Source organism: Panthera uncia (assembly GCF_023721935.1).
Source record: "Panthera uncia isolate 11264 chromosome C1 unlocalized genomic scaffold, Puncia_PCG_1.0 HiC_scaffold_3, whole genome shotgun sequence".
In the NCBI taxonomy this organism is placed as follows: Eukaryota; Metazoa; Chordata; class Mammalia; order Carnivora; family Felidae; genus Panthera; species Panthera uncia.
This window is the reverse complement of record NW_026057584.1, coordinates 70,677,842-70,690,916: the sequence shown is the minus strand read 5'-3', so window position 1 is coordinate 70,690,916 and position 13,075 is coordinate 70,677,842. Positions and strand designations below refer to the sequence as shown.

Genomic DNA, 13,075 nt, shown 5'->3' with positions numbered 1-13,075 from the left:
GTTAACAAAACCTAAGATGCTTAGCAGCCCAAATAGCAGATCTTTCCTGCCTTTGGTCACTGGTCACATGAGAAAGCACTGCGACAGTGTGAGGCCACACTTCCTCCTGCCCTGACATCCTTCTCGCTCAAGCACTCATTATCATCAAAGGGCCATATTTCCTTTCCTGAAAGAGCCATTCTGTACCAGGGTTTCTCGGCCCTGGCAAGTTATGTGGTCTAAACTCCACTTACGTACTTCACACCCCACATGGCCCCACGGCAGGGAGGTGTACAGAGATGGGGGGTGTGGGTTCTTATTGCCTACTTCTCTCATCACCGAGCCATTGGGTAGCAGAAAAAGAATACTGTAGGACTACACTAGAACATTTAATCTGCCTTGGGTAAAGGACTCAATTTCCTGTTCCGAGTATTTCCCATAAAGCACCTTACTTAGTGTGGCAAAGAGAAGAGTTCTTCCTCCCCCATGAATGCTGAACAAGAGCTTCTTAGCCAAATGAGGTCACTGAAGAAGGCCCATGGTCATCAAGGCACGGATAAGATCACCCTGAAATCCTTACCCATGTGCTTGCTTAACACGACAGGGCAGTTTTTATTCTGTTCTGGGCAATGACAAATAGCACCACAGTCAAAGGGCAGCGGTAGGAAAGAGGGAGATGGGTCTGGCTTTCTGGTCTTTTAGAACAGACCAAAGGTGGACTTTGGCTGAGAAGGACTGTGGTCAGCTGATGGCTCATGTCTCCAGCTCCTATCAAAAAAGAAGGAGGTGGCAAGGTTTTCCCACTTCTTTCCAAGGACATGTATTTTGAGTACATACCGAATCTGAAGTAATTTTCAACTCACTTTCAGACCAACTTACTGCGCTGAAGAAAGAGATCAGAAGTGAAATGCATGAAATTCTAATCGACAATGAACCAATTAAAAAAAAAAAATTGACAGGAAAAATAAAATTTCAGATGTTTTTTATTCAAAGGTTTTCAAAAGAAATAAAACAGAAAAAGCTAACAATCTGATCAAATGTACAGTTCAAAAATGTCTTTTGGCGTTTAACAACAAGTCCTAGGAAAGAAAACTACAGAGTTATCTTGAACCGGACAAATAAGTTACCACTGGCAAGTTTGTGGCACTAGTAAAACAAAAATAAAAAATTAACTCTCTTGATCATATAGATATCTCTATGAAAATCTTTTTTTTTCAATCTGTACAAAAGGTCTTTCTTCATAAATTAATTTTTTTTATAATTTAATGGCTGTCTACTATGTGATGTTTAACTGATTTTTTTTTTATTTTTATTTTTTTATGTACAGAGGTTATGTTTCCCAAATCTTACCCAGACGAGTATGGCACTTAGTTCAGACATATCTAGCAGCAGATTTCCCCTCCCCTCTAACCGAGCTATCAAATTTCTGTCTTAACTAATGCAAAAATATCAAGTAGTGAGAGACCCAGGTTTATAAATGTATTAGGTACAAGGAGGGCGCTGCGTTCAGTCTGGACTTTCACAAAGCAGTAATATTCCAGGGAGCATAGAACCAATTAATACCACAACTTTAAAAAAGGAAACAAAAACAAAAACAAAACACATTTCTCTTAGGACTATGTAATTTTCACTAGAATCTACACTTCTCAGAGCAGCAAGGACTTTTGAAACTATGAAATGTCACTGACATCTATAATCAAATACAAGCATAAAATTTAAGAACTAAAAAATACTCGAAAGAAATAACTGCTCAGCCCTAGCTCCTGAGCTAGGAGGATTTGGTCTGTGGAAACAGGGAGGGCCAGCAACCTGTCCCAGCACAAAAGAAAATAGACTCTGAGGTAGATAACTGATCACACACCGTTGACCAGACAAGTACACAGTTTTGGAAGACAACTTAATTTACCGTTGCTTTTCAAACGTATGCAATCGTCTCACTAAAAGAGCTTGAAGAACAGTGAATCACCTTAGATGTACTAAAGTAGAAATAACCGTGTATTTACGAATCAGGAATTTCATAGTTTCAAAATTGGTTTCTCTTTACACTGAATACTTGTAGTGATGATGTAAAGTGTGGCACCGCTTGGATCCAAATCTTCCTTCATGCTTTTTTTTTTTGTTTGGGTGTGTCCATACATCAGTTAAAATTATAAAACCTAAATGCAAAGGTACAAAAAAGGCACATTCTCCTAACCGCAAACTGGTCCGGCAAAAATAAAGAGCACAGAAGATATGACGCTGAGACAAGGTGGAGCAACTGGTTACTGGCTCTTCGGTCTTTGGTGAAGTTACCTTTAAAAGTGCCAAGTAATTTTTATTTCTCAAATTTATGTACTAGAGAGAGCGAGTAGCCAATCGTTTTGCTTCTATTCATATCTCAGCTTAGGTTTGAAGATAAAATCCTTACTTTTAGCTTTTGCCATTTAGTTGCAATAGCAACGTTTTTCGCTTTGCCAGATCTCAGGCAGAATTCTCATTCTAAAGCACTATCATTAGTATAAAGGAAGGACAAAACATTCGGTGACTCCCCGCCCCCGCCCCCCACCCCCAGCCCCAACGCTACCTACACTAAATCTAGAACATCGAGTTAGTTTTTTTTTTTCCTGAAAAAAGGCAAAAAAGACTTTACATTGCATCATACAGCAGATATCCTAAATCAGTCAAACTATCAGAGGAAACTGTTGGCATACAGCCTTACAAACAATTTACCCTATTAAAAGTTCCCCAGTCAGAAAATGTGTTTCACACAAAACATTTTTTCCCTTCTTGCATTTCACTACCTTACACATCATGTGAAAAATCATTAAAAACACCTACTACATATTTAAAAAAGCCAAAATTTCAGCAACTTTTATTGACTACCTTTTAAAAGCCCTATGCTGCTGTTTTACAAGGCATAATAGACCAGCTCATTTGGTCAAAGCGTTCTACATCATTAGTTTGAACTAACTTTTACTGAAACAGCTACAGCATCAAAGGAGTTAAGGCAAATTGGAATTCATAGAAAAGGAGAAGACACTTCACACTACGTTGAAAGTAAAATGGAAAAGCTAAGAAGAGAGACGCGGAGGGCAACACTGAATACAGGGACACTCACACGGCAAGCACAGAACGCCATGGGGGAGGTCGGACTACTTAAACTTCAGAGCCCATTTCATACAGCTGAAGAAAACGCAAATTCAACACAAAAATGGACAAAACCACAAAAATCTGGTCATGCACTTGGATAAGTCTTCATGGTCTTTGTGCATACCCAGAAAATTGAAGTTTTCTTTTGCTTTTCTTTTTTTCTTACTTTTTTTTCTTTTTTCCTTTTTTTTTTCTTTTTTGCATCATAACATTTGATAAAAATCTTTCGTTTTGTTTTTTTTTTGTTTGTTTTTTTTTGTTTTTTTTTGTTTTTTTTTTACTAAAATAAACCTGTTCGGGGGAACAGCTACTAGATGAATTTAAGGGTTTTATGCACCTTATAGAACTTATAGCAAAAATAGTTTTAGTTGATTTCATTATAAATAACGTTTTCAAGAACCTGTGCAAAACTGTCAATAATTTCCTAAAGCACAATTGATCAGAAAAATCCATGATTGTTCAGCCTTCACACCCTTCTTCATGTAAGAACACCCTCCTGTACATCTGGAAGAGAAAAATAAAAGATAAGTGCTTTTGTACATTTGGTATAATACGGCACCTCCTTCTTGTTTTAACGGTGTAGGTGTTTGAGGAAGGCAAGGTGGTGGACGCCTCTGGTGGTAGGCCAATAAATGCTGGAACCGAGGGTCGTTCCGATGCCTTGACTCCACCTGTCAAACCTGGGACCTGCACCAGTTCTGGTGCACTTGCACCAGAACAAACAGAGACCCAAGTGTCTTAAGTTCCACACAGCTATTTTATTACGATCTACATGACCAAGTAAAAAGTTTTGAGACTTGTGGTCCAGGTGAGAGCTGGGAATGCAATCCTCCCATCTAAAGATACTAACATTAAATTCACAGTCAAGATATTGCTAATCTTATAATGCCAGATGAAGCAAAATCTCGTATTTCCTTCAGTTTGTGAGGAGTAAAGCAATATAAATTTGGGTCCGTGTACCATAGGTCAAATTTGATACCTGGTGTTCTGACAGGTTACAGACTTTTAGGGTGGGGAGGGGTAAGGAGGGTGAGAGAGTAACTATACACTTGACTTCAATACAAGGCACTATTCTTTTTGGACAGAACCTGGAAGTTGCACAAAATCACTGATTTAACATTTCAGTAACACTGGATTCCTTGGCCATGATTAAGGCAGCGTGACCAAATCTGAGCTATGCTAAGTATCACTATGATAAAAGAATCATAGACTTTTTCCTTGACGTGAGCCCTACAGTTACAAAGATGTTGCCTTCATACCTCACAGTTACTTATTAGGTTGAAAGGTGTATGGTGAATGGTCATTAGACGTCTCGACGGCCACCTGCTGCTGACCAGTTGCTTCCTACGAGAAAGCAGAGCAGGTGACACATGAGCAATGGCATCCAAGCTCTGCTACTCACGTCTGAGCTCCACATCTTAAAAAGCAAGCACTCATTAAAAGTGGTTTTCTTCATATTACGTAGGGTTTTCAAGGTTAATTATTTTCCTAAGGAGTTAACATGTCTGACAGACCCAAAGAACCTCCCACCCCAACGTTTATGAGTTGTCTTTTCATATCAAGCTACAACTTACCAAACAAATATCCCTTGAGGCCAGATGTGACTTGGAATTCAGTATTTTCAGATTTTAGAATCTGAAAAACGGTAGGCACATGCTGTATATCACAGAACATATCCAGTGGGGTCTAGGGCTGCACCTCATAACCAAACACATGAACAGGTCTACACTGAAGGATATAAATATGCCCAGTAAGTGCGCTAGGATTCTTGCTTTCCATAAATTCGGGTTCAGTCTTGCCACAGGTCAGGTTTTTGCTGAAGCGGTTACAAAGAGAATGTTTACTTTCAGATTTTATTGTGTTTCAGAATTGCAGATAAGGGACTGTGGGTTCTGTAACTGTGGCTGTCAATATGTACACAAATTTAAATCAATCAGAGGAGAACAAAACAAAGCAAGAATGCCCCAAATGATCCAAACACAGGCCTAGGGGTGTTTCTGCAACTGGAACTTGTAGGATCTGCCTAGTGGGTAGGGCTGATTGGGTTGACGAATTTCCTTGGAATTTTAAGGGTACTGTGCAGAAAAATGCTATGTTTTGTTCAATCGTAATTCAAGTGTCAGTCTTCTTCCATGATCATTATCATATCGGTATCTTCTAGAATAAAAACTAAGAGTTATTTAGCTATACTAACAGCCTCTATTAAAAAAAAGGTATGGTTTGTTCCTCATCCCTATTATGATTCTAAAACATCTGAAATATCTTACTTGCAATTGACTACTTCTTGTAGTTATTATTATTGACAATCTTTGGTACTAGGATTGCAATCTTTATCTTTTTTTTTTTTTTTAACGTTTTAAATTTATTTTTGAGAATCAGAGAGAGGCAGTGCACAAGCAGGGGAGGGGCAGACAGAGAAGGAGACACAGAATACAAAGCAGGCTCCAGACTCTGAGCTGTCAGCACAGAGCCCGATGTGGGGCTCGAACTCACGAACTGTAAGATCATGACCCGAGCCGAAGTCAGATGCTTAACCGACTGAGCCACCCAGGTACCCCTTCAGCTTTACCTTAATTTGCCTGTAAGTATCACTTTACAGGACACAAGATAGATTCCTGAAGGGTATGAAATGTGCTACAACCTTGGGAAAATATTTCTGGGAGTTTTGGGGTGTGTGTGGCCTGGATGTTGCTACACTAATCGGTATGCATAGAATTATCTTTCACAGTTGAAAATAATCCTAGCTATACACGCCCTCTAAACTCAATTCTTTATGCAAATATTTGACTTCTGATGGATCTTTGAGTCCTATCTAATTTACCCGTTTCTTTTTTTTTTTTAAATTGTTTTGAATGTTTATTTTTGAGATAGACAGAGAGTCAGTGGGCAGAGAGAGAGGGAGACACAGAATCTGAAGCAGACTCCAGGCTGAGCTGTCAGCACAGAGCCCGACGCAGGGCTTGAACCCACGAACCACGAGATCGTGACCTGAGCCGAAGTTGGACGCTCAACCGATTGAACCCCCCATGCGCCCCTAAAATTTACCCATTTCTAAAGCTACTCATTGCCAGAATGGCCACTGGAGGGTCTGTACCAACCTCAACGGGAACCGCCGTTGTCTGCACATGTGTATACTGTGGCAAATAAGCTCCTTGCATAGCTGACGTCGCAGGCATGTACTGAAAAGGAGAATACGGTCAGGATGGGAAATGAGAAGCCATGCAAAATTCTGAGTGCTTGGGAAATTTTGAGATGGGATGTCAAGTATTTGAAACTCTCAAAGAAGAAATTTAAACAAGCCACCGCAAAGTTTAATTAGTAAGTATGTCGTATGGAAGACAAAATGAATGTTTTCTACTTCCTGAATTTGTCAAACTAAAATTCCCACCTGTCTTTGGATTTCCTAACAAAGAAATACATACATGAAGATCACTAGGGCTTCTCATTCTCAATAATTCAATATCACTAATGTGCAATTTTAGAAGATCTCATCTCAAACGACCTCATTACTTTCCAGCAGCCCCCTGAACTAGTATCTATAGAGTTATTTCCATAGGTGGAGACCTAAGGAGTAAATGATGTGTTGAGTTTTTATCAGGTCACCGCAGAACAGGAAATGGACCCTTGGTTTCCTGATGCTGACAATCATCCTTTTCCAAAGGCCGCAAAGCTTTCTTGTTGATCTCAATGTCTACGAACCTGGCTGAGCCTTCACAAGAAGCTGCTGCTGGTTTTGAATGTAAGCAAGGAAAACATACCTCCCTTTGTTCTTTTCTGCCACCATCGATATGGTCTGAATTAAAAGCCTTTGTCCATCTTACCGTCTAAATGCTATGTTGATATATATCAACCCCGAAAGTTCATCTGGTACCAGCTCAACCTCAGTACCCAGCTAAGTCCCCTGGGCTTCGGAGAAGTAAGTCAATACTAAGACTCTAATACAGTGCCTCCAAATTTCATAAAAGAAGAAGTGAGGAACAATCTCCTGCCTTTATCACCAAGTACCACCTACATCTTTTGCTTCATGAGACCAGGTCTGCAGTATGAATGAATGACACCAGTGATTAGGGCTATATGTGGTCAAGTGTGGTTGCCAGATTCTGGTAAAGGAGAGCTACCCAAAGGACAGACATTTAGTTCATCAATTAATCATGTGGAAGGCAATGTTGGGGGGCGGTGAGAAGGGCTCGGACATAACCTTTGATGTCACAGAGCCTGTAATTGATAGATAAGACACAGGCTGCATTAATTTACCCCCCTCCCTTTGCTGAGACATAGGATATTAATTTGCCACCTACTGTTCCGGTGCTGCCTAGTGACAGATGACTCATCTGCTGGGCCAGAGGGCTGATCATAGATGCAGGCTGTAGTGACATGGTGTGCTCCATTGAGGGAGTTAACACGGCCCCCTGGGGAGTCGGGAGACAAGAACAGTGTAAGATAAACTCAAGGAGGGAATGAAGATTCTGTCATTCCTTTTGCAAAGGAAATGCCCTAGTCTGTTGAGATGTGAAGCAAAAATAACCTCTCACACTTGCAAACGGTTTCCTTAACAATTGCCTAAAAATCTTCTAGCTAATGCTTCCTAAAACTTTCTTAAGAGCATTCATTTCACTGAAATCACTGCATTGAACATCTTCCCCTTTCCTTTTGCTCAGCTGTAAAGCAGGCCAGTCCAGCAGGAGGAGCTGTAGTAGGAAATGCAAACTATTTTTGGCTGGATAAGGCTACAAAAATGCTTCCTTAATTTTTTAAAAACTAAATGACAGCTGATGTTCTATGCAGCCACAAAACAGCACACATATCATACGGTGTCTTTGTGTGAAAATGTTCTGGACAGTCACTTGACTCAACATCAGGCTGTTAGGATCAAGATCACATTCTTCATTCACTCTGTTTCTCAGAACTTTCAGCTACAATTTGGCACCAAGGGAGGGAAGCAGATCCAGATATGATTAATACTCCAATTTCAGGTTCTTTGCTTTCATTTGAAAAAATTCTGGGCATTAAACATAAAATTAAATATGATTAAATGGGGTGGGGTGGTGGAGAACAAAAAAAGTATCGCCCATAACCCAGCCTCTCCCTAATACACAATAAACAATTTCATATCCTAGGTTTTTGCTTTGAATGTAACATTCTATTATAAATATTTACCTAACTTAGTGCATAGCCATCATTATCATCATTTTTAAATTTTTTTTTTTATGTTTATTTATTCTTGAGACAGAGAGAGACAGAGCATGAGCAGACGAGAGTAGAGAGAGAGAGAGGGAGAGACAGAACCCGAAGCAGGCTCCAGGCTCTGAGCTGTCAGCACAGAGCCTGACACAGGGCCTGAACTCACAAGCTGTGAGATCATGCCCTGAGCCGAAGTCGGACACCCAACCGACTGAGCCACCCAGGTGCCCCATCATCATTTTTAATGATTGCATAATGATACACTGATTGTCTAAACCGAAATGCAGTTAAATCCATTTCTGCATTTTCTCTAATTTATCCTATGTGATATTCTTATGGATTACATCATTCCTCTCACTTCTGCAATCACCCAATTACCTGAGAATTCAGTTATTCTGACACATCCTACCAACATTAATGTCACGTTTTTGGTATCATTGCAACTGATCTACCCCTTCAATAAATACGCTGTTATTTATTGATAATTAGAGCACAAATAAGGCAGAGACTGGTATGTGGGCACTTTAATTCTGGTTGCAGGCAGTCTAAACTGGGTAGGGAAAGGCAGATAGGAACCTTCTGCACACACTACCACTGTCTCCTCTAAGATGTTAAACTAAGATATGTGTAGGCTTTGTCTCCAAAAGTTGCCCAAAAAAGATATAGATGTGTGTCAGAAACTGTTTGTTGTTAATGCATGTCATAGAAAATTTCTTTTTAAATTTTTGGTGTGCATCACCAAAAAGTATGTGGGAACATGGAAATGATTCAGAAGCCCAGAATATGCTGAAGGAATTTCCTGCCCCCTTTTCTCATTCATCGGTAGGAGCTACTGTCCAGGACTGTGCACACAGAGACAAATATGTGTGCGTGTTTATATAGACACACACACGTGTCATCGGAGGGCTCATCTCCTGTGTTATCAGCGAAACTTGCTTTCTCTACTTCTTCAAAGTCATCTCAGCAACTTCCGATTTAGAACGTGTCCTTGGATTACTGTTTCATACACATGGTCTCATATTGCATGCTATCCTTCAGGAGCTGTCCTGAGAGAAATTCCTACCTCCTCTTATGGCCAACAATGGTTTGCTTTTCCTAAACAACAGATCTGTTATTATCTTACAAGTACCATGAATTGTTCTGCTTATCAGAATTCCCATTTTGCCTTAGTGACTAAAAGCAGAGGGCCAAATTTGTAGCCTTCTTATGACAAGCATATAGGCCACTGTGTTGGGTGCTGTTAGCTTTTTTTGGTGATTCTGTTCTCCACTTTTATTTTTCAACTGTTATTTACTTATTTTTTTAATTTTTATTTATTTATTTTGGGGGACGAGGAAGAGAGAGAGAGAGAGAGAGAGAGAGAGAGAGAGGGAGGGAGGGAGGGAGGGAGGGAGAGACGATCCCAATTAGGCTCCATGAAACATCTGTCAGGGCAGAGCCCAATGCGGTGCTCGATCTCACAAACTGTGAGATCATGACCTGAGGTGAAATGAGCAGTCGGACACTTAACCCAGTGAGCTACCCAGGTGTCCCCATTTTTCAACTTTTAAAAGGCATGTTTTAATTCAACAAACTGGATTTTATGTATCTTTGAAAAACACATAAATACACTTAGTGTAACTCAATTAAAAAATGTAATATGCACATAAATATAACAAATGCTCACGCCACTAAGAAGTCACATTTATCAAAGAAAGTGTTACTGTTTCAGTATTTATAATTTCTACAGAGAGGCTAAAGTAACACTGATAAAAATCTCTAGCTTAATTTGTAACGCTTTATACCTGCATTAAACAGAATGCAATTAAAAAAAAAAAGTGAACTGTTTCATCCCAACTACTGTTAAAAACAGTAATTTTAAAACTTCAGAATTTTAAAATTCAATTGGGTGGTCCTCTATAGAACTGGTATAAAGAAGAAAATGGTACCCTGCTTCAAATATGATACATTTTAAGTTCTTACCATTGCAAATTTAATTTGATGTCAAGTACCAATTTGTTTTAAGTCAAGGGCGAGTGGACGCTTTATACTGAACTTGTACATTCGCATATGCCATGCTTAACATACCCCAAATCCCATACCATCTTTGGCAAAGGGTTTTAACCCAGAGAATGGGTTTCTAAATGTTGCAAACCACAAGGCCATGAAGGTGAAAAACTTACAGGGTGCTGTAGGATATATGGTTGAGGTTGCATCCAAGAAGGACTTTGCACCTGGAAAAGGGAGGATTTTGAAAGAAACATTGATTTTCATTGGAATGCTAGCGACTTCTCTAGAGATCTTTTAATCATGTTAAAATCTACAGGAGGAAAATAAGGAAGCAATACTATCAATGATTAAAAAGATCAAGGCAGTTAGAGTTCTTGGCAAACTGGTCACTCTGAATAGGATGAAATGATTATTTAAAACCAAGTTCCACGTGCCCATTCAAGAAGTATTAACTGAGTACCAGGCCTCAAAGAGAAAAAGGCAAAGAAGATATGGGCCCCACCCTTAAGCAATTTATTGTCTAAGCAAGGAGATAAACAAGTAAACAACTCAAATCGTGAAAGTGTTAAGACCTAGGCACTTTTGGAATGCAGATGAATGAGAATTAATTCCAGCACATCTCATTACAAACTAATCCTTAAAGTATGTGCTTATTTAAAAAGAATAATGGAATTCAATCCCTCTTTGATACCAGGACATTAGGTTTCAGGAATCTTGTCTGGTGGTCAACAATTTCTAGTTAGTGTGGAAAATAAAAATCTGAAAATCAGATTTAGGAAATTAAACTCCAGTAACTACATCTTGACATGTACAGTCAAAAGGGCACCTGCACAGTAGACCCTCTGGGTTGAGGAATAAGCCACGAGAGTCAGGTTCCATGGCAGGAAAGAAAGCCTGTGCAGTCTGCCACTCCAGAGAAAAAAATATCAGTCCATTTCTTGATGCCCAGAGCGTTACTGAGGCTACACAACTGTTAAAAAATTAAGTTTCGGTCTCTAATTCTTAGCAACAAAACCCTCCTGTATCTTATCCCCTACTGTTAACTTCAAAGGTTCTATAGAGAGGATATGGGGGAAAGTCATGGGGGGAAGAATGTATTGTGATTTACCTTGATAGCAGAGCCCCGATACTTGTTTTCTCTGGTTTCCTTTGCCACCTAAGGCAGACCAAAGTTAAGTGCTTCTGCCTTGTTAACATTTCAGTTATCTGGACTGCAGTCTTTCCCCACTGGGGTACTACTGGTGGTTTCCTGCAGATGCCAATTTCTCAAATCCAATTGTATAAGCATATGGTGGTTTAGTGGAGAAAGGCCCACTCCAACACGAGTGCGAGGCCTTCACTGAATAAATTGTGGGGAGGAGAGCAGCTCCCTGTAGCCCCCAATTGGGGCAAGATGCTCTCATTTTTGTATGCTTTCAGTGGTCCTAATAATCTAACAGCTTACAGCATTATGGGGTTAGGGAGCTATAACACCTAATCCAATTTTCTTTCTGAAGTAGCAAACGAGCTCCTGTCAATTTCTTTTCCTCAATTTTCCCTAACTATAAAATGGGAATAATAATCTATGTTCTTTGAATTCTTCACCATTGGTTCTCCCCTCCTTTGGGTCATGGGTCCCTCTGAAAACCTGACGAAAGAAATAGAACTCTGTCTCCCGCCCACCGCCTGCCCCCCCCCCAACCCTGCCAACTAACTGCATACACACAAGCAACATTTTGCAAACGATTTAAGGGAATCTCAGACTACTTGAAGCTCATCTGCTGACCCCACTGTGTCCCTGAATTTATGGGGTTAAGAACCTCAGTTTTACAGGTTACAGCACTAAGTGGCAAATGGAATGCAATTCCACATGCATCTTAGGGAAACACAGAATGCCCAGGAGAAGAAATCAGGCCTTTGAAATGGAATGCTGTTTCCACAGTCAGGTCTCCTAATTTCTTTTTTCTATTCTATGAAACAATTCTGTGGCCGTAATGCTCACTGCCTTACAGTAAAGAGGGAAAAAGGTGGTAGGGACATGCATTAGTAGCTGAAATAGTTATAGCAGCACAATTCAAATCAATATGCACAATCATTTACCCGAGAATAAGCTTACTTGTCCCTAGTTTTAATGGTCTACATAAATGGCAGAGGTTTCCAAGTTCGGATTTTTAAACAGAACTACCTTTCATTAGGGAATTGTTAATTAGGGAAAACACATTACAGCAGATGTCACTGAGGCTTCTAGAGTAAGGGAAAATAGAAAAATTTTATGTCCAAAATAATGAAAGAGGCATGAAATCAGCAAATACCATGCCCAGCAGATTGAAGGACTAGCCCAAGTAACATTGAAAACCCAGACAGATAAAAGAAAAAATGAGTGAGAACTCAGGAAAAGGCAGAAAGAAGACCTAAAAGCTGAGGGAAGCTATGAATGCTCCATTAAAACTTCAGTTTCAGTGCACTTAACCACTTCTCTTTATTATTCGAAGCTACTTTTATGTTTTCAGACAGAACCACCTTAATGATATTGCTTATGTTGACCAATCCATTATTTTAAAAAGTATAATGAATATACTCTCATCAGCCCACTAATCCTGTGTATGTATTAACGATGATGATGATAATCACGGCTAACATGTAGTGACTGCTCAGGATACACCAGGTACTGTGCTGAGCTCTTTACATTATTTAGTCCTCATACCAAGCCTATGAGAAAGAAACTATTATTATCCCCATTTTAAAGATGAGGAAACTGAGGCTTACAGAAATAAAATAACACAGTTATTAGATATTGTAGTTCCCTAACCCCAGAAAT

At 39.6% G+C, this 13,075-nt stretch overlaps 1 protein-coding gene across 11 annotated transcripts in view; it reads right to left on the bottom strand.

Annotated features, from left to right (window-relative positions):
* Positions 1-944: 944 nt before the first annotated feature.
* RBMS1 (RNA binding motif single stranded interacting protein 1) overlaps positions 945-13,075 on the bottom strand; it is a 217,522-nt gene continuing 205,391 nt past the window's right edge. For 9 of the 11 annotated variants that reach the window (XM_049616129.1, XM_049616132.1, XM_049616130.1 and 6 more), the window contains 6 exons: positions 11,387-11,434; positions 10,452-10,502; positions 7,407-7,517; positions 6,207-6,287; positions 4,368-4,452; positions 945-3,612 (listed from right to left, as the gene is read on the bottom strand). In XM_049616129.1, the coding sequence (XP_049472086.1) occupies positions 4,375-4,452; positions 6,207-6,287; positions 7,407-7,517; positions 10,452-10,502; positions 11,387-11,434 (369 nt within the window). In that variant the 3' untranslated portion in view covers positions 945-3,612; positions 4,368-4,374. The remainder of the gene's footprint in view (positions 3,613-4,367; positions 4,453-6,206; positions 6,288-7,406; positions 7,518-10,451; positions 10,503-11,386; positions 11,435-13,075) is intronic. The other 2 variants (XM_049616135.1, XM_049616136.1) reach the window with 1 other exon arrangement.